Source organism: Pristis pectinata, chromosome 17 (genome assembly GCF_009764475.1).
Source record: "Pristis pectinata isolate sPriPec2 chromosome 17, sPriPec2.1.pri, whole genome shotgun sequence".
NCBI classification, from domain to species: Eukaryota; Metazoa; Chordata; class Chondrichthyes; order Rhinopristiformes; family Pristidae; genus Pristis; species Pristis pectinata.
Genome location: NC_067421.1, coordinates 25,349,572 through 25,372,359, shown reverse-complemented (window position 1 = coordinate 25,372,359; position 22,788 = coordinate 25,349,572). Strand labels below are relative to the sequence as shown.

Genomic DNA, 22,788 nt, shown 5'->3' with positions numbered 1-22,788 from the left:
CTCTCAAGAACTGCTGGCAACATTGGGCACACCAGGAAGGACAATAACAAGACATTTTCATTCAACTATTGACTCAACTTTCTTCCTTCTGTCCCACAGAAACAAAGCAATACTATATCACATCCAACCTACATCACATGCATCAACTAATGTTCAGATGTGTATCAGAACGAAACGAAATGCAGGAGTTGCTAGCAGCCAAAACTTATTGTTATGATTCCTTAAAACATTAGGGTTGTTTCAATAATAACAGTTTTCCTCATTATATTAACACCAACTTACCAAGTTTAGTTGATTCTCCAAAGTTTGTATTTGTTTCTGCAAATGTCTTCGTCGTTGGTGAACACTCCTTATACCGCCAGTGGACATCTTGTGCTTAATAATTTTTTCTTCTTGGTCTTTTATCTGCACAGTAATAGTAATCTGACATGTAACTGCTTGTAAGCATTCTTGATTCTTTTATATAGGGTGAGCCAGGCAGCAAATATTTCCACAGAATAAGGGTATTTTTAATAAGAGCAGATATACTGATAAAGGATGAGAAATCAAATATTTTCTTTCACATTGCTGAACATGAAATATAGTGATTAGGCAAATGAATGGGATGCAGCTTATGTGCACACATTAGACCATTAAATGGAGAATATCATCAAATGGCACAATGGAATGGTACATGTTGATGGTGGGATTCAGCTTTGAACACCAATACTTGTGAGTAGCAGACTTGTGCTACTCTTGTCAGACATTAAGCAATGCAACTTCTCACAGAGAACAAGGAGGTTGGGCCTTCAGTAATGTTTTCAGAGCAGCAGATAAGAGATTAAAATCAAGCCTGCACTTCAACCCTATACAAATATAGATCAACAGGAATAGAGAGGGACAAGCTTGCTTCTTATTAATCTTTATAAAAAATAAAATATCATTAAAACACCATTGATTTATTTTAGACCAATGAAGGGGTAGTTTAAATTCAAAGCTTAGGCCGTACAGCTGCATGAAGTTGAGCAGAAGGAACATAAGGGGTCAGAATTGGGGTAGAGGGTGTGGGGAGAAACAACTACCTGAGAGTAGCAGGCACCCCTCACTCCCTCTGCATATCTCAGGGAGATAATAATGGCCTGAAAACAGACTTCTTAAAGAAAATTCTTAACAGAATCATTTTAGTAATCAATATATTATAAACTAGATTTTTCCTCATGAAAGACATGGGAGCAGCCTGTAAATGAGTGTACTTTGGGAAAGCCTTCAGTGCAGACTAGTACCCATTCCCACTCTGCCTGCTGCCGTGGGCTGATGGAAAACTAAGTGGATCTACTCCCCATGAAGATGGAGTTTGGGTGAACTTCCTAATGCAGCAATGAGCAGCAGCCTGTGATTAGCAGCAGTCTGGAATGATCGAGGGCAGGAAGCAGAGACTGACCATGACCTCAGCCTTGACCAACAAGAGCAAAGCAGTCAGAGACACATACTGTATAAGTAAAGACAGGAAATGCTGGAGATATTCAGCAGGTCACACATCACCGGAGTTTTGTTAAGTTTTCAGGTCAATAATCTTCCACTAATTTCTTGCTTTCCCAGGCACACAGACACTAGTGACACAACAAAAGGAGACAAATTTCAAGACAACAGGATACCTAGAAATGTGCGTGGATTTGCTCTCCACTGGGTTCATCTGATTTCCAACTGTACGGTACCTGATTTGTTTGAAGTCGCACAATTTGAATTCTAGGCCTATCCCTGTTAACACTGGCAGACTGCAATGTTCCAGTAATTATTCCAAAATAACAGGTTAAATAACTTGTTACATTTTTTGTCAACAGGTTAAAAAAAAAGGTTAGACCATTTGTTGTTTTATAATGACAAACATGAGAAACAGAAGGAAAAGGAGACCATTCAGAACCTTGTAGCTGTCCCCATTTAAGAAGATCATGACTGATCTTGTACCCCAGTGGCACTTTCCTAAACTAACCCTGAATCCTTCGGTTCCCTTAAAATCTAAAAGTTTATCAGTCTCTGTCTTGAATGTAGTCAGCGACTGAGCCTCCACAGTTCTCCTAAGGTTCACTACCCTCTGGGTGAAGAAATTACTTCTCATCTGAGTCTTGAATGGCCGACCTCTTTTGTCACCTTTTTATCTGTGGAAACCATTATAGAATATGTGGAACTGCTGAAGAGGACAACAAATGCTTCCATTATCTCCTTCAAAACTGTAAGATGCCGATCATCTGGACGTGGGAACTTATTGGCTTTCAGTCCGATTACTTTCTCCAACACTGGTTTTCTCATTATGGATAATTCCTTTGAGCTGTGCAGTTCATCCAGACTTGCAGTCCTCCGCCATTTCTGGGAGCTATTTGTGGCATCTTTCACGAAGACAGGGATAGAAGATTTGTTTCCTTATTCCCTAATATAATCTCTCCTACCTCAGTCTATAAGGGCCCCACAGTAATGTTTTCTATTCTTTTCCTTATTACAAACATGTAGAAGTGCTTGCAATCTACTTCTATGTTTCATAATACACTGCAAAGTGTGTTCTCTCTTTATGTTGGATTGACCAGTACTGGAAATTCAGCAAAATTTAGAAACCAATGTTGCTTTCATGAATTTTTATTTCTTTTAAGTCAGCAATACACAATAAGAAGTAAAAGTTCTTTCCTGTATGTAATAAAATTATTCCCTATTTATAAAGAAAAGTTCGATTCACCTTCATCAAAATCTTCACCTCTTTAAAAATACTCACTTGAAATATTCATGATTTTTTCTCCTTCATTTGATGCCTGATCTGCCACTTATTTCAAACATTTTCTGTTTTTAGATAAGATTTTTAACAACATTTTTAGGACAGTCTTTTTAATCCATGATACCTTGCATCAAAGATCCAACGTAATGCAGAATCATCTAAAGAAAACTTGAAATTAATTCTGTTTCACTCATTAACCAGTGGATCCACTATTTTTACACGAATTTTCACATTTCTAAACCTTGAAACATTACTTCAACAATGCATTCTACATTCCAGAAAAATACCTGAGCATCAAGTTTAGCAATCAGATTCTTTTCCTGTTCAGCAAGGCAGTCATACTGCTCTTTGGTTTGTATCAATGTCTTTATCTGTGTTGAATCATTAATATCCTTCCGTATCTTCTGAGGGGATATGAGAAGGGCCATGTTTGTCGCCAGAGATTCATGTTCATGCTGCAATTGATTTAGTTCTCGTCTGCAAAAAACATAAAGGTCCAAAGGTATTTTGGAAAGAAGAACTCCATTTTACCACCCAGGACACATACAAACCTTCTTGTGTGGGTCTTCTGGACCTACTGCATCATGTTATATACAGGTCCATTTCTGTATGTGAGAGCTGGTTCATTGGGTTTTCTTTTTATTGCTACCTTGTCAAAAAGGCAAATTAATGCAAATAAAAGCAATCACACTCAGCAAGGGAAATCCTACTTATTTGGGTGGAGGTTTGTGACTTCTGACGGCAGGGTGAAGTCTGCCATTCTGTTCGAGCCCTTGGGATATCTGCACTGTGCCACTGTCTCTGTAGCCAGTGGTGGAGCACAGACTCCTCTTGATTTCCCAGCACTTGGGCTGTACATTCACCAAGAACTGCAGCATTCTGTGGGCATAATGAAATTTCCTGAACTAATGCCCTACCAATAGATAGCTAACAATTTGTTCTTGTCGAACAGAGGTCTTAAGTGGAACTGAAAGGGAGCAGAGATGGCATTACGTCGTGAAGGGTTGCATTAAGATGTGTCTTCAAAGTTGGTGCTCCTCCCCTTCCCCCCACCTTCTTATTCTGGCTTCTGCCCTCTTCCTTTCCAGTCCTGATGAAAGGTCTCAGCCTGAAATGTCGACTGTTTATTTCTCTCCATGGATGCTGCCTGACCTACTGAGTTCCTCCAGCACTTTTTGTGTATTGCTCCAGATTCCAGCATCTGCAGAATTTTTTGTGTCATAGAAGAATAAAACTCTGCATTTGGAACGAAAGTTGATTTTTGTAGCTAATCGTTTTATTCCACGACCAACACCTTCTGCCCCTGGAACTTCACAGAAAATTTGTCCTAAATTCTGTAAGACTAAACAATAACACTTTGTATTCATACATCACTTTCACTGTAATAAAGTGTCCCAAGTTGCATCAGACTATGGTTATCAAGCACAATGTGCCACAGGGTGTTATAAGTAACCATGAGTAAATGGTTGGTAAAAGCAGGACTTCTTTGTAGGAACCTCTTAAAGGAGAAGATAAAGTTGGAGGGGCAGAGGAGTGAATTTCAGGCCCCTGGCAGTTGAAGACATGGCCAGCTAAAGTGCAGAGTTGAAGAACCGGGGACAATCATGAACCTAGATTTGGAGTGGGTCAGGGTTATAGCATGGTCTTGCTGGAGAACACCCCAGTGTATCATTAACTCAATGACAGTCATAGGAGTGCAAATTTGACAGTTTGAATGGCAGTAGGATGGTGGGAGACTATCTGGTCTGGGAGTTTTATCTTGACTGGTTAATTGAGTGCTGTGAGACCCCATGATCATGAATAATACACAAAAATAGAAGGTAGGGCAGTCATTAGAAAGTGCAGTTAGTCTGTACTTGTAACAGTTAGATTAGGTTTTCTGTGCTTAATATCTTACCTTTACCAAGCAGTTAAAGAAAGATGCCTAGGAGGTACAGAATATTAGGACAGAGAGTAAATTACTAGATTAGTTTATGAGACTGTACTAGCAAGTTGTAGGTAGAGAAGGCTCATAAGTTCATAATCCAGGTTTAAATTTTTCTTGTTTGTAGTTTCGGTTCATTTCAAGGTTTTTTTCATTCTTATCATTGCTTGGCAAAATCAGGTGTTTTATGTTATTGAAAAAAGCTTTAGACCAAAGCAACAACTTCCAGTTTTTATAATAAATTGGAAATAAGTGGCACATTTAACAGAGCTGCTGTCTCACAGCTCCACTGACCTAGGTTCAAACCTGACTCCTCCAATGCTGTCTGTGTGGTGTTTGCATGTTCTCCCTGTGACCACGAGGGTTTCCTCTGGTGCTCCACTTCCCCCCCTCATCCCAAACACATGCACATTGGTAGCCAAGTGGACCAGCTCTTACTATAGTTCTCACTATAGGACCTGTATATAACGTGCATGTTAATTGGCCACTATAAATTGCCCCTAGTATGTAGATGTGGGTGGTCAGAGTGGGTAGGAGGAATTGCTGGGAATGTTGTGGAAGTAAAATGGGTTAGGGTAGGATTAGTGCAAAAATTAGTGCTTGTTGATCGGTGAGGACTCAGTGGGCTGAAGGACCCATTTCTGTGCTGTGTCTCTCAACGTCTCAATGACTCTAAATTGGTCATGGTCACCCATTACTAGACGTGCTTCTGCTGATCCAGGTATTCTGCCCCTGGCTACCCATTCACATCGTCTGGCTGCATGTGTCCACAACAATTGAAAAATTCAAACCCTGTCATCAGAGAAAGATGCATCTGATTTTTAAGTTTAGAACTAACTCATGTCTCCTTTCATATATGTCACACTGTGTGTAATGTCTGTATTGTACTTGAACTCTCCAAATACATTTTGAAATTAATTGTAGGGATATTAAATAATATCAAGGTTATTTGGAGGGAACTTTGAGGCAAGCAGTCCCTAACAGAAGCCTGTTCAATAAATGCACTTCAGAGTTATTGTGATGGGTGTCTGGGAAGGATTGCAGTGCCACTAATGTAGTTTTATACCAAAAATAAACATGTAATAGTCACTTAGTAATGCCCTTGAGTGTCAGTCTGGATTCTTATGCTCAAGTCTCTAGAGCGGATCTTGAACCTGAAGACTTTCCATGCCAAGCATCCTGTCAATTGACACTTGTTTATGATACTTAAAAATAAAAGGTTATTGTTCTACTAAGTGGATTCAGGAGTCTAAAGACATCACTGTAATTCTAGTGAGACCAAAACTAAATTTAAAAACATTTTTTCCTCTTTTTTCATAGCACTCTTACATTTTCCCTGTACTCCATGCTAATGGATTGACACAAAACAAAACACTGTTTAGAGAAAACAGGAGTCAGCATACTTCTTGGTGCACTGGGACTTTCCAGCGCAAACATCACAGTGGGGACTTCAACCTGGTATTGGAATTAGTTTATTGTTGTCACATGTACCGAGGTACAGTGAAAAACTTGTCTTGCATACCGTTCCTACAGATCAATTCATTACACAGTGTATCAATGTAATACAAGGTAAAACAATAACAGAATGCAGAATAAAGTGTAACTGCTACAGAAAAAGTGCAGTTCAGGTAGACAATAAGGTGCAAGGTCATAATGAGGTAGATTGTGAGGTCAAGAGTCCATTTTATCGTACTAGGGAACCGTTCAATAGTCTTATAACAGCAGGATGGAGGCTGTCCTTGAGCCTGGTAGTACGTGCTTTCAGGCTTTTGTATCTTCTGCCCAATGGGAGGAGGGAGAAGAGAGAATGTCCATGATGGGTGGGGTCTTTGGTTACGTTGTCAGATTTACCAAGGCAGTGAGAAGCATAGACAGACTCCATGGAGGGGAGGCTGGTTTCTGTGATATGCTGAGTTGTGTCCACAACTCTTTGCAGTTTCTTGTGGTCATGGGCAGAGCAGTTGCCATACCAAACCGTGATGTATCCTGATAGGATGTTTTTGATGGTGCATCGATAAAAATTGATGAGGGTCGACGGGGACATGCCAAATTTCTATAGCCTCCTGAGGAAGTAGAGGCGCTGGTGAGCTTTCTTGGCTGTGGCATCTATGTGGTTGGACCAGGACAGGCTATTGGTGATGTTCACTTTTAGGAACTTGAAGCTCTCAACCTCTCAACCTGAGCACCATTGATGTAGACAGGACCCCCCCCCCCCCCCCCACAACCTTCCTTAAGTCAATGACCAGTTCTTTTGTTTGCTGACATTGAGGAAAAATTGTTGCCATGACACCAAGTCACTAAGCTCTCTATCTCCTTCTTGTGCTCCAACTCATGGTTATTTGAGATACAGCCCACTACGGTGGTATCATCTGCAAACTTGTAGATGGAGTTAGAGCAGAATCTGGCCACACAGTCATGGGAATTGTTTTTCTTGATTCCTGCCTGATTCAAGCTGAGCACAATGTCCTTTGGAACTTTATTTGGTGCTAAAGTCCTTTGATACCGATTTAGAAAGTAAACCCTCAAGGTTTCCCAATTTTCTTGTCTACAGTGCAATATACAGAAATGCAAAAGCAGATTTCTAACATGTGTTGAGTCCATTTCTCCTGGACAAATTGCTTTCTGGCTGATTATTTCTGCGCTTGTTTTGTTGTCTATTTAGCCTGTTTCCTATAATCTTTGAGTGTTTTTATTTGAATTTTAGAGAGTTGGAATTTTAATTGTTGCAATAAAATTCCATATATAGCATGTAATTCCTGTTTAAATTGCCTCTTAAAAACCTTTTAACATGTCGGAAACGATAAATCGCTGAAGTGCTTAAAAAGTAAGGGAATTTTTTTTTTAATCTGTCATTTTTTTCTGCTCAGAAATAAATGTTGCAATGCATCTTTCTCCAGGAAATATTTAATTTATTTGTACTATGGGTACAGATGTCTGTGGCAAATCCAGCATTTATTGCACATCCATTATTGCCATTGAGAAGGTAGTTGCAGCAGTTCAAGGAGACAGCCTGTCACCAGCCTCTCGAGCACAGTTAATAATGGGTAAAACATAAATAAAAATAACATTCGGAGAAATAATATAACACCGATCTCAACTCCAAAAAAGCAGGTGACCCAGTTATAGTTGCAAATTATTCTCAATTGAATTTGTAAACTCATTGAACAATAACCCAAAAGCAGAATAACATAGATGTTGAAAATCTGAAATAATAAACAGAAAACACTAGAAATCCTCAACAGTCAGGCAGCATCTCTGGAGAGAGAATGTGAATGCTTCAGGTTTGATGATCTTTCTACGGAAATGGGAAAAGTTAGAAATGGTAGTGTGTAGGGCAGGCATGGTAGTGTAGCAGTTAGCGTAACACTTTACAGTGCCAGCAACCCGGGTTCAATTCCAGCCACTGTCTGTAAGGAGTTTGTATGTTCTCCTCGTGTCTGCATGGGTTTCCTCCGGGTGCTCCAGTTTTCTCCCACATTCCAAAGACGTACAGTTAGGAAGTTTTGGGCATGGTATGTTGGTGCCGGAAGTGTAGTGACACTTGCAGGCTGCCCCCAGAACCCTATGCAAAAGATGCATTTCACTGTGTGTCTCGATGTAATGTGACTAATAAAGATATCTTTAATGAAACAAGCTAAAAATTGCAGAGAAAGTGCAGGGAAAGAGGGAAGAATAACCCAGACAACATCCCTGCAACTTCTAACTTTTCCCAGTTCAGATGAAGGTCACCTATTTGACACTACCTGCTTCTCTCTCACAGAGTAGGCCACTCACCCTCAGCCTGCCCCACCATTCAGTATGATCATGGCTGATCTACGCTGGGTCTCATCTCCCCCTCTGTGCCTGATCTTCATAGCCTTAATTCACAAATCTTTAAAAAATTTATTTACCTCCTCTTTAAATACATGAATTTCAGAGATTCAATATCCTCTGTAAGAAGAAGTTTCTACATACCTCAGTTTTAAATGACCAAACATCTGGTAACTATGTCTCCTTGTCTGAGGAGCTCCCAATGGTGGACATATTTTGACCTCGACCCTGTCATGCTCCATTAGGATCTTATATGCTTCAATAAGATCACACTTCATTCCTCTAAGCTCCAAAGAATAGAGTTCTAATTTCTTTAGACACTGATGATATGACAACTCTCTCATCCCAGGAATTAGCCTAATGAATCTCTGTTAGACTTCCTCCATTGCTAGTATATTCTTTTTTAAATAAGGGGATTCAAACTGTAACCTCACCAATACCCTAACATTTGTAAGAATGCTTCCCTATTTCTAACCTCAACTCTCTCGCAATAAATATGCCATTTGCTTTCTAACCACTTGCTGAACCTACCTGCTGCCGGTTTGTCAGTCATCCACAATAACACATAGATCCTACTGTACTTCGTTGATCTGCAATCTTTCTCCATTTACATAACAATTCGTATTGCTACGTGACCCGCTGAGTATTTCAATCATAGAACAACGTTTTCCTCTAATTGTTACTAAATCATATTGCATTCTCCTACTTAATCCTGCTAAAAGAGTTTGTGAACAATGCTTCTGACCACTTTAAGTATAATTTACTTTCTGAAGCACGCCCACTTTTTTTGGCATAGACCAGAAACATATGTTCTCTTATCACTAGTTCACTGACTGCTGGAAGCAAATGAATGCCCTCACCTTATCATTAATCTTTGTAATCTTAAGAATCTCCATCAAGGAAATCAGAACAAGTTTAATGCATAAAACCCTACTTTCTCCAATGATTGCCTTAGAACTATAACTGGTGGAATGCTATCGTGAATAAGGGAGCTGATCTTCCATTGCTCTTATATTTTCTCAATACTGTAGTGCCGAAACCATACTTTCTTTTAAATTTACCAATCCAATGAGGCTTTTTCATTCTATGGGAACTAGGGACTTTTTGACTTTGTGTTTTGAGAAATCTGTGCTGACTGGCCTGATTAAATCTTGGTTAGCAACTTAACTAGTTTTTTTCGACAACTGTGTATGAAGAGCTGGCCAATTAATTCCCTGGTTTATCTCTATCTCCTTTTTTTTTGAAGAGAAGTATCATATTCTATCCTCCAGTCATCTAGTAATTTTTACTCAGACTTTAGAGCCAGAATCTTGCTGTTTCCTCCCTTGGCTATTCTCCACTTGTAAACTATCAAATTCTTATAATCTGTGTACCTTATCTTTGACTAGTGTGACATTAGCCCTCTTTAAGTAAAAATATCAAAACATTGGAATTTTACAATGGATAATCACACCAGCAAGGATTGTTAGATGCCCCTTCCTTTGTATTCCTATTACAAAAGGAAAGGTTTCTCTCTCATCATTCTGAGCTAGATCCCAACTTAATAATGAAAAGTTATCATTATTTTGTCTTTTTCTCTGCAGAGATCTAAGAAAATGGCAATGGAAAGACACTCATAACTTTTGTGTGCTCTTTACTTCTGAATACAATACCTGGTTCCTTCAATTGCCCGAGACAATTCCAATTGAAGTTTATTGATGAAATACAGTTCCAGGTTAACTAAATGGATGCCCAGAATAAACATGAGACTCTGATACAAATTACCCCCTTTAGACTATAGGTCAGACTACATAATACTGCATGTCAGTAATCAAAAACAGAAATGTATAATTGTATTCTGTCCTATGATTAAAATAGAAGGGAGCATGAACCATGTCTAATTTATCTCAGTTCAACTTAAAGCTAAATGAATAACATATTTCCTAGCAAAAGATCAATATTTGAGATTAATTACAATTTTGTCTAAAAATGCAGCTTTAACATACAGAATTAGAAAATCATTGAGGCAAAAATTATCTACTCTTACTTTCTCAGTTTAATATGACCAGCTTTACTATTTATCTGTTACTTATATTATTGTTTACTGAATGATATACAATTAAATGATTGTAAAGTGATAAATACTTTTCTATCTTTACATTGTTCATAACAACCTAAGATATTGTAGGACAATGCTGTACCTGAGGATAGTTTCATGCAAATTTACTTATCTGTGTTGTCTGTGGGGGAATTAGCCGAAGAGGTGCAGTCCTTGGTTACCCATTTAGCAAAGAAGTTTTTAAATTATGGGTGAACTCACACATTAACCCCTGGGATTAGCACATCTGGCATTTGACAGGGCCTTAATGTCATTTGGTTCATGCTGGGTGCTTGATAGCAAAAATACATCCCAAAAAAGAGCGAGAATCAGAATCAGATTTATCATCACTGACTTAGGTGATGTGAAATTTGTTGTTTGTGGCACCAGAGTTTTTCAATAGAAACAGTTTCCATGTGCCCCACTTAATTTACACAAGTATTCACTTCAAATATTCTCATTCTTGCTCCTTCCCCTTTATAACATTCAATCAAACTTTGGGAAAATGGTCAATGGATAGCATGCAATATTACTGGCTACAATGTGCTCCAATCCCAAATGACAAAGGAAATCCTTCTCACTAGACATGATGAAGAATCGATAAAATATAAAGATAGAGGAAATAATACATAAGTTATGACAATGAGTGGAGTTCAGGTCTAAGAGCTGTTGGTTATAACATTAAAACCTGATCCAAACCCAACCCAACAACAACCAATCCAAAGCTGTCTGGTGGCAGAAGACTTAGCATATCTGTGATACTCAACCTGACCCAAACCCACCACATATAGTCAGGTCCTGGCAGGCTTGGGCTGGTAGCCAGGCTCTCCTCACTTGCGTCTCAGCAATGCAGATACAGCAGGGGTGTACTTCACTACTGCGATTACTAAAGCAGGCAGAACGTGCATCACCTTCTGTATGTTGCAGCTGTGTGGGGAATGAGTTCAGACAAATGGGCAGCAGCACCTATCCAATAAAACAATACCTGGTAATGAAAAAACATGTAAGAGAAATTCTAAACAACACGTGATTGTCAATGTAATATCACTCCCATGCCCACATACAAGGCCACACCTGCTCAAGGGTAATCACTGAGATTGTTCCCCTCTTGGAAGCAGTGCAGAGCCTGCCTGAATGCTTCAATCCCCAGGCAGCTTTCCATTCCAAATCCCCCACCCTGGCCTTTCTCCAATTGACCATGGTGTCACCATAGTAACACATGAGGGAACACTCAATCCACAGGGCATGGCATCACCATGGCAGCGAAAACAGAAGCTTTGGCCACACGCAGCCAACCTGAGCAACCTGAGCCTCACCGTGTTGGAAGGTAACTCTGTAAGTGCACAAGGCACAGCGACGGGTAGCAGCCAGCTGTGGCAGCTCCCCACGGAGCAACTCACTGCAGCTCTGCTTCTGCCTTTACCTGAGTGAACAGGCCTGGCTCCATAACTGGGAATGCAGCACATTAATAGAATAAAGCAAGACTCTGCATGTTTCTGTTGTAGTAAAAGAAATACTGTTGATCCTGGAAATCAGCATACTTATTTATAAAGAGCCAGCCTGTTCCACCAAGAGCATGAGGACTTAAACCTTTTCTTGTACACAACCCAACCTGGTCCTGACAGATAGAGTCAGGTCCCATTAGGCATGGGTTGGATTGTCAGGTTCTGTTCTGGTCAGCTTCAAAGGAGGAGAGGTAAGCAATAGAACTTTTGTGAATGGCTTACCAACCAGGAGCAGCACAATGAAAACATGGACATGCTGGAATGCCCAAGGTCAAGTATTCCCAGCCCGACATGGACTAACGTCCCTGACAATGATGTGAGAGATGCTTTAAATATGAAATTATGCCATTTGATGAGCTTCTGATGTGTAATTGTGACCAAGAAAGGAGGTGTCCTAATGTGATAACTACAGAGGGGTTTTCCTGCCACTTGCTACAGAGAAAATTTGATGCAAGAATCCTCAACAGCGGTTCCTCCCAGTAGTTGGAGACCTACTTCCACAGTCACAATTGGATTCAGAGTGGACATGAGCTTCAAAACATATCATATCCAAGGAAAACGTAGAGAGCAGCACCAATAAATAAATGTGGTCCTCTCAATCCATCAACAGAAGGCTTGTAGGATATGGAGAATCCTTCTCAAATTCAGTCCCATTCCACACCTGCTTGAGAATGACATGCAAGTTGTGATCCTAACTATTGGGTCCTCCACAGACTCACTCCCAGTGCAGAATGGGGTTGAGTGAGGAGGCAATGCCATTGCACCAAACAATCTTCCCAATCTTCCTCACCGCGAAACTGCATCTTACCTCCACTAAGTTCCTTACTGGAAGGAGTAAATCCACAGGATGAATCGATATCTGTTATCTCTCAAGATCACACCAATCTCAGTCATTGAATTAAAACTTGTAAATGACACTTGTTTATGCCAACATTTGACATGAGTTTCAAATCGTCATTGACACCTTCACTAAACATTCAGAAGACCAAAGTTCTCAGCCAACCTTCCATAATTGCATGATGCTGCAATAGGGATCCTCTCCCTCCTGTATGCTTCAGAGTAAAGAGCAACCTATAGTAAGCACTGAAAATCCCCAGTGCTGTATTGAAAAACCTTCCAAATCCATTGTCAGTGTCCTCTCCCAACCCAATACCCCAAGTCCTAAGGATATGAGCATCTCACACAGCTCCAGTGGACAGGCCACGTTATTTATATGTCTGACATCAGACTCCCAGGATAAGCACTCTGTTCTGAGCACCAAGAGATTTGCAGGAGGAAATATTGAGATTCCTGACTGACTCGTGGTATCCCTCACTAGTGAGCTCTCAAAACAGAGAAGGAGCCTCCAGCGAGGCAATGAGCTCCTTGAGTCTCGACGACCACACAAACAGTGGAAGGAATGCGCAGTGTTCCCAACTACCCTCCCACCTCCCCCGTCAAGCACCATCTGCCCCACCTGTGCAATCAAGTGGATCCCTCAGAGGATTCTTCGACCACCTCAGCACACACCAAAGTGGAATGGAGGCAAATCGTTATTGACTCTGAGGGACTGCCAAAGCAGAAGATGTGCTCAATCAACTCAGATTGACAAGGGGAAACCATGAGCAGCTGCATAACTGGAGTGGCAGATTAACCCAGTATTGGACACAAGTACGTTCTACCCTGGAAAATAAATCAATTTTCAAAAGTGCATTGCTTAAAAGAAGTGCTATGCATCAGAATATCTAGGCTAATATTTGCCAACCTTTTTTTAGATCCTGCCAAACAGAGTTATTGAACTAGCAATTAAATACAATAGATGCTAAAATGTGATTTCACCTGGAAAAAAAAGGAAAAAAACAACAGATGCTTTTTGCTTTGCAATCTCCACAGTAAACTATGCATTTTATCATTAAGCTTTTGAATATAGTTACATTTTATATTTTTGCAAACTTTGGGCACCTGACTGAATCTCCACAAAGTTGTAGACTAACTCTAACTTCAACAGTTCAAACAAATTTTATGTAATTCCGAAACACTTACTGGGGCTTCAGTGATTTAAAATAACTCCCAGCCATATTCAAAGGGAATTACCAGGCATACATTTAACTAAATAAATAGAGCAATTGCTCATCTTTACGTTGAAAGGTAGCAACTAACTATTGTCCTGAAAATTATAGACATATCAAACATACATTGCTGTAGATGCCATCAATAGTTCTGCAGATTTAAAGGAACAAGATTTAATTCTTGTGGTCTCTCCTCTCTCTTTATTTTTAAGGTTAGGGAAGAGGTTAGGGAAAAGAAACATAAAACATAGAACATTACATCACAGTACAGGCCCTTCGGCCCACAATGTTGTGCCAGCGTTTTGTCCTGCTCTAAGATCTATCTAATCCTTCCACATAGCCCCTCATTTCTCTATCATTCATGTGTCTATCTAAGAGTTTCTTAAATGTCCCTAATGTATCTGCCCCCACAACCTCTGCAGGCAGTGCATTCCATGCACCCACCACTCTCTGTGTAAAAAACTTACCTCTGACATCCCCCTTATACCTTCCTCCAATCACCTTAAAATTATGTCCCCTCGTGTTAGCTATTTTCGCCCTGGGAAAAAGTCTCTCACTGTCCACTCGATCTATGCCTCTCATCATCTTGTGCACCTCTATCAAGTCACCTTTCATCCTCCTTCTCTCCAAAGAGAAAAGCCATAGCTCACTCAACCTATACTCATAAGACATGCTCTCCAATCCAGGCAGCATCCTGGTAAATCTCCTCTGTACCCTCTCTAAAGCTTCCACACCCTTCCTATAATGAGGCGACCAGAAATGAACACAATACTCCAAGTGTGGTCTAACCAGAGTTCTATAGAGCTGCAACATTACCTCATGGCTCTTGAATTCAATACCTCGACTAATGAAGGCCAACACACTATATGCCTTCTTAACAACCCTATCAACCTGCACAGCAACCTTGACGGATTTATGGACGTGAACCCCAAGATCCCTCTGTTCCTCCACACTGCTAAGAGTCCTGCCATTAACCTTGTATTCTGTGTCACAAGGTTAACGTTTGCTGTTAACGTAAGGTTAACAGAATCAACATTTCAAGACAGAGACCCTTCATCAGAACTGAGAAGGAGACAAAAGAAGCTTGTAAAGCTGCAGGGAGGGTGGGGGAGGAGGGTCTCTCTGACAGGGTAAAGTCAGGGTGACTATGGAGATACAATGTAAACAAGGTTATCTGTTTAATGAGTGAATGGGAGCAGTTAGAGGGTGAGAACACAGACAAAAGAACTTAGACAAAAGAATGTGGGAGTTGTGAAATGCAGAGCAGGAGGACAAGTCCTCCACTGTGTGTGTGTGTGAGAGAGAGAGAGAGAGCGAGATTTGCTGGCAAGTGGGTGTTTGGGAGGTCACTGTCTTGGTTGGCCATCAGGTCTGGTCATCTACTGTTCAGTAAGGAAAGTGAGGACCAGCTGTTCTGTAGCAACTGCTGGTTGGCAGGTTGGATGTTCCAGCTTAAGAACATATGAGCTAACCTTAGCGCAAAGTTTCTCTCTTTTCCCCTCTTAATTTGACTTGCCTTCTTCCTGGATGGAATTGGAAGCTCTTCAGGAGTGGAGTGAGGTTGTGAGGAAGAATTTCATGATGCAGAACCTGGCTAGATGTACAGCATGCACCATGTAGAGGTGTCAATATTAGGCTGAGAAGGCATCCTGTAAGTAACAAACCTCTACTTTCATTTGTTTTTTTGCTGTAGCCCTGTGCAGGATGTTCATTGCCATATTCTCCAGAATGAGCATGTTCCCTGATGTGAACTAGTTCAGAGTTGTCAGATGGGTGTATTAGTCATGATACCCGTTACCATGGAAATGTGACAGACTGTAACAGCACCATCATCATCACAAGTGAGAACTAATTCTGGCAGCATTGTTAAATAGTTGCATTTTACCAATGCTAACTTTAAATGTTGGTTATCTCACTTCCAGTACATAATGATTTTTTCCCTCTTGCTTGAAATTGCAGAAGAACTTACAATTGCCTTGTGATGGTACGTTCAGACTCTTCACGATAAGCCCTCTGATCACCTTCCAAATTGCGCAGTTGATGCAGAAGCCTATCTTTGACTGATGCCGCCATTCCTTCTGTTTCTGTCTCAGTGTCTAACAACATACTCTCGGATGACAGCATGCTTGTTACACTACTAAGATAAAAAAAGCAAAGTTATCCCTTAGGCAACTTTTGAGTTGGATTTCCTTTCTCTTTGGTACTTATTTCAAATAATGTGCTGTTGTGAATAGCATCAAAATGCACACTATTCTAGCATTTTTAAAAAATCTTATCTCTTAAATGTTAATTCAGCGAGAAACTCAGCTGAGGAATCTGCCTATTGCTTAACAACAATATCAAGCTGAATCTTAACTCCCAAAATTGGCTGGGTTAGGGTTAGATCAGAGGTTAAAGTTCCAAACATTTGAAACAGAACCCAACCCACTTTAAACTCATCTAGTTTTACCAAAGGCAAGGTGAGCAATGAGCTATCAATTCAGTTGCAGGAGCTGGGTTTGTCATTTAATTATTACAATGGCCAGCATGTTATATGATTTTTAACTCTTGTTGGTTATGTTCCCAAGGCCCAGCAAACCTGTCAGGTGAAAAGAGGCAATAAGAGCTGAATGTGCAAACAGTGCCTTTTCAACTCTGTGTGTAGACTGGGAAGGGCAATTCTCCTCCAGGCTTAGCAACAGTAACCATGTTCACAAACCCTTTCATCACCCACTACCGTTTACCTATACCCCTCCATACCATCAGACCCCACTTACTACCTTGCCCCATCCCAACAACCACAATCCTACAAATGGACCCATGCCTCTTCATTGTAACTCCCTATGATTGAAACACCAGTGCATCCACCAACCACTTCAACTACCCCCACCAAAGCCTGGGTAAGGACTATCAGCCCCTATTAATCTTGTCTTGTTTCTTGAATTTATTGGTCATGTATATCAGTAAATCAAAATTAATATTGCCCAGTTACTAAGCAAACTTTTATTGAATTTGTTTTTTAATCCCAGGCAGTAGTATTAACAAAGAAGATTTACCATCACACAATGAAACTGTCAACACATAAAGATGTGTGTTTTGTATTGGCCTTTCCTCAATATTCATATTAAGAGAATAATTTTGCACATATAGCTCCATAACTTCTGGAAAAAATTAGCCATCACTGACCTCTTTGCTTCCTCATTTACATGCTGCCCTTTGAGGTATTGCCCATAGGCATAAATCTGTTTTCATTTGCATTCTACTGATACCCTCCTGGTCCATTCTCCACCCTCTGTAGACTCTAGTGCAAATCTCAGCCATTTGTATTGTGCCCTCCACTGTTATACTTACTTATTATTCATTTCCTCATCTATCTCTACTGTTGCCCAACATATTCAATTCAAAATTAGCTCTTCAAATTGTTGTGATGTCTTGCCTCAACCCATCTCTGAACCCTCCCGTCTTTTATTCTTGCCTTCATTATTTTGACTTCTAATATGACTTTCTGTGTGATATCTGACTTCTGCCCTGCCTTTATTAGTAACCCCTTCAATGAGATTTGTTCTGGTCTCTGGAACACTGTTCACAAATAAATCCAGCCCTCTTCATCCACTTTTAAAAACCCCCTCGAAGCCCTTTATTTCAAAACAAATTTTGGCCACACTACCTCAACTCTCAAGTCACAGGTTTCGATCTTTTAATTGTTAAAAAATTCTCCATTCTTCTGTAAAGTGTACACTGAAGGTGCTATATAAATGCAGTACCTTGTTAGTTTTACATTGTGTTGCACCTTTACCCATTGGGTAGTTATCTCTTTTAGGTGAACAGATCTCTAGCTTTCAGAATTAACCATTTGTTCTTAATACACATAGACTTAGTCAAGCAGAATGAAACTACTTAATTCTACACCTGTGTTTAGTAACATGAGTGAACATATTTAGACATCAAGGACAGAGGTTTTTGTGATCTCCTCTCTGGATTCTCTCTCAGGCTGTTTATTCACAGCCTCTGCACTTTGATCACAACCTGTAACTCGATCCTGAATTTGCATTTTCTCCACTTCCTACTTCAGACCGTCTACTGAAACATTTTTAAATGCTTTTGTTGCCTCAAGCATTGATTACTCGGTATTCTCCTTATTTCCATTTTCTATAACTTTACTCTGTCCAAAGCTCAGTTTAAGAAAATTAGAACATATAATAGAAGCAGGAGTAGGCCATTTGGCCCCTTGTGCTCTGCCATTTAATAAGATCATGGCTGATCTTTTACCTCAGCACCACTTTCCTGCAATAACCATTTATTTCTTTGAAGACACAAGAGATTCTGCAGATGCTGGGATCTGGAACAACACACACAAAATGCTGGAGAAACTCAGCATGTCAGGCAGCATCTATGGAAGGAATTAAATGGTCAACGTTTCAGGTCAAGACCCTTCGTCAGGACTGGAAAGGAAGAGGGCAGAAGCCAGAATAAAAGGGTGGGGGGGAGGGGGAGGATGACCATGAGCTGGCAGGTGATAGGTGAGTCCAGTTGAGAGGGGGAAGGTAGGTGGGTGGGGGAGGGGAGGGGGTGGGGAAAGCGAACGATGTGAGAAGCTGGGAGGTGATAGGTGGAAGAGGCAAAGGGCTGAAGAAGAAGGAATCTGATAGGAGGGGACAGTAGACCACAGGTGGGGAACCAGAGGGAGGCGATGGCAGGTTGTGAGGGTGGGGGAGGGTAAAGATAAGGGGTGAGGGGGCCACAGCAATGAAGGAAAACATGGGGGGGGGCAGGGAACAGAGGGGATGGGTTACCAAGTTAGAGAATTCAATGTCAGGTTGAAGACTACCAGGAATATGAGGTGTCCCTCCTCCAACCTACATCTGGCCTCGAAGTGCCAGTAGAGGAGGCCATGGATAGACATGTCAATATGGGAATGGGAAGTGAAATTGAAGTGGGTGGATACCGGGAGATCCTGGCTGTTGCTGTGGATGGAGCGAAGGTGCTTGACAAAGCGCTCACCCAATCTGTGACAGGTCTCACCGATGTAGACGAGGCCGCACCGGGAGCACTGGGTGCAATAAATGACGTCCTCAGCTTCACAGGTGAAGAGCTGCCTCACCTGGAAGGACGTCTAGGGCCCTGAACGATGGTGGGGGAAGTGAGGTTTTTTATCCCCCTCCCCCCCGCACCCTTTGTTTTCCCTCATTCCTGTGGCCCCCTCACCCCTTCCCTTTCCTCTCCCCTCACAACCTGCCCATCACCTCCCTCTGACTCCTGACCTCCTTCTCTTTCTTCCCTTTATTCCATGGTCTACCATCCTCTCCTATCAGATTCCTTCATCTCTCACCCTGATGAAGATTCTCAACCTGAAACATCGACTGTTTATTTCCCTCCATAGATGCTGCCTGACCTGCTGAGTTCCTCCAGCATTTTGTGTGTATTACCCTTTATTTCTTGATGCCTTAATATTCAAAATCTGTCAGTCTCTGCCTTGAATATACACACCAATGGAGCCTCTACAGCCCTCTTGGGTAGAGAATTCTAGATTCATTAACCTCTTAATGACCACATTTTTTCTCAACTCAGTTTTGAATGGCCAGCACCTGGTTCTAGATATTGCAGACAGGGGAAGCATCATTCCTGCATTTACCCTGTCACACCTGGTATGAATTTTGTATGCTTCAATGAGGTCAGCTTTCATTCTCCTGAAATTTAGAGTGTCTAGACACCCTCCTCAAGGGACAAACCTCCCATGCCAGGAATCAATCTGGTGAACCTTTGTTGCACTCCTGCTTTCTTGAGGTAGCAAGACCAGAGAATATTCCAGTTGTAGTCTTACGGGGGCTCAGCATTCACCAAGACGTCTTTCCTCTTGTAGTCAAAATCTCTTGCAATGAAAATTAACCTGCCGTTCACTTTCCTAACTGATGTTTTACCTGTAAGTTAATGTTCAGTGATTCATGTATAAGGATATCCAGTTCCCTCTAAACATCAATAACTTTCAATCTCTCACTATTTTAAAAATACTCAAATCTTCTATCTTTTCTACCGAAGTGGATGACTTCACATTTTTCTACATTATGTTTCACCTGCTGAGTTCTCACCCATTTACTAAGCCTACAAAATATCCATTCATTTGCCCTTATTTATTCTGCAAAATAGAAACTCTAATAAGTTTGTCAAACATGAGTGTTCTTTCATAAATCCAAAGTGACTCTGCCCAATCCATTTGATACTTTCTAAGTACCCCTATTATCACTTCCTTGGTAATAGTTTCCAGCATTTTTCTCCAGTATACATGTCAGGATAAATGCTCTGTAGGTCGCTGTCTTCTTTCTCCCACTTTCCTCTAAAAGCGGGGTTCCATTTGCTACCTTCCAATCTATGGGAACTGTTGTAGAACTTTGTGACTCGACAACTACCTTGCCCTTGGCCAAATTTCGAGTCCCAAAATTTCAAATCTTTGGGATGCAGGTCACCCAGCCGTGGGAATTCATCAGTTCCATTAATTTCCCCAAATATTCTTTTTCTCCTATTGCCAGTTCCTATCAACTGATTCACCCTCAATCTGTTGTTCTCCGCTGTGTATGAGAGATAGTCCATGTTTTTTTCTATAAATGCAAATACTAAATATTTGTTTGCTTTCTCTGCCAGCTCTCCTGTTTCAGTCTGCGTGGGACCCACATTGACTTCTGCTACTCTCTTCCCTTTTAAATGTCTACAGAAGCTTTTACTCTTTTTACGTATTTCTTGTAGCTCCAGTCACCTGGTGCTCCTATCCTTGTTTTTGTATATCAACTCCTAGTCCCTCAATCAAAGAATTTAAAATTACCTTACAATTTTAAATTCTGCTACAGCTTTGTCATTTCCTGTCTCTGTAAGTTTATCCCGCCCAGTAACATATCCCCATCTTACCTCCTTCCACCCACAAAGCTCAAGCCTTGTGTATCTTTCCTTCCTTTCCCCCACCATCAGTGGACTTTATTCACCCACAGCCCACTCTCAGGAACTCCTTTCTTGTACCCTTCCTTCACTGGAGCCACCTCAGCTCTTTAAAATGCCCCTTCAAAATCCCATCTGAACAAGTTTTAGTTACCTTTTTGAACTCTCCATTGCCACAGATCCCTATTTCTTTGGAATAGTTTCTCTATGTCAGGTATGAATGCAAGGTATATGCTTGCTTTCACGATAATATCCAACTCAACTGTAGGATTTTATAAAATGCTGACATGTTACCAAACAATCAACATTTCAACAATACCTTAGAAACATCACTTATATAACAGTAATCATTAGTGTCATTTTACGAGGTATTGTGATTCATACATTGAATGTTATAGGAGTCAGGACTTCAACACAGTTTATTGATGAATAATTGGAAAGCTGGTAACCTACTAACCAACAGAAGACTAACATATGCTAGTCAGATTTTTATTTTTATTTTTATTTTCCCTATTTTTATATGATAGTAGCACAGAAGATGAGAGAAGCAGTTAATTTTACCGCTGAACAAATGATTGTTTAAAGCATTAGTCTTATTCATAGAAGCTTAAAAAAAGTTATATCACAGTAGGCCATTCAGTCCTCTATGTCTGTTCTGGCAGGAATATTTCACAGTGAATGGTAGGCCCCTGTGGAGTGTTGTAGAACAGAGGGACCTAAGTACATAGTTCCCTGAAGGTGGCATCAAGGTAAACAGGGTGGTGAGGAAGGCATTTTTTCATGCTGGCCTTCATCAGTCAGAGAATTGAGTATAGGAGCTGGGGTGTTATATTGCAGTTGTACGAGACATTGATGAGGCCCCACCTGGAGTATTGTGTACAGTTTTGGTTACCACGTATAGGAAAGACATCATTAAACTGGAAAGAATGCAAAGAATATGTATGAGAATGTTGCCAGGACTCAAGGGCCTGAGCTATAGGGAGAGGTTGGGGAGACTAAGACTTTATTCCTTGGAGCATAGGAGACTGAGAGGTGATCTTATAGAGGTGTATAAATCATGAGAGGCATAGATAGGGTGAACGCACACAGCCTTTTTCCCAGGGAAAGAGAATCAAAAAGTAGAGGGCGTAGGTTTAGGGTGAGAGGGATTTAAAAAGGGATCTAAGGGGCAACTTCTTCACACAGAGGGTAGTGTGTATATGGAACAAGCTACCAGAGGAAGTGGTTGAGAGAGGTACAACAGCAACATTTAAAAGACATTTGGACAGGTACATGGATAGGAAAGGTTTAGAGGGATTTGGGCCAAATGTGGGCAAATGGGACCAGCTTAGATGGGCATCTTGGTCGGCATGGATGAGAAGGGCTGAAGGGCCTGTTTCTGTGCTGTATTACTCAATAACTCTACATGGACATACAAGCATATGTGTGTTTATATGTCCTTGACCAGCATGGACATAGAAGAATGAGCTACCCAAATTAATTGCAAATTCCAGCACAAGGTCCACAATCTGCAAGTTTACCGTCACAGAAGCCAGTCTTCAGCCAACTTGATTCAGTCCATTTGATATCAAGAACCTGCTGAGAGTAATGGATGCAGCAAAGTCTATGGGACCTGACAACATCTCAGAAAATTTGCTCTCCAGTACGAGCTGCACCTCTCACCAAACCATCCCACTGCTGTCCCTAACCATGTGAAAATTGCCCACTGTTCACAAATGCAGAACAAATCCAACCCAGTTAGTTACTGCCCAGTCTGTTCTCTATCATTAGCAAAGAATAGA

General features: G+C 40.8%; 1 protein-coding gene across 1 annotated transcript in view; it reads right to left on the bottom strand.

The window, feature by feature from the left end:
- Positions 1-22,788, bottom strand: part of LOC127579627 (coiled-coil domain-containing protein 63-like) — a 67,595-nt gene that overhangs the window by 19,576 nt on the left and 25,231 nt on the right. The window contains exons 3-5 of the mRNA XM_052032517.1: positions 16,074-16,241; positions 3,028-3,217; positions 283-405 (exon numbers count right to left, since the gene is read on the bottom strand). Of these exons, the coding sequence (XP_051888477.1) occupies positions 283-405; positions 3,028-3,217; positions 16,074-16,241 (481 nt within the window). The remainder of the gene's footprint in view (positions 1-282; positions 406-3,027; positions 3,218-16,073; positions 16,242-22,788) is intronic.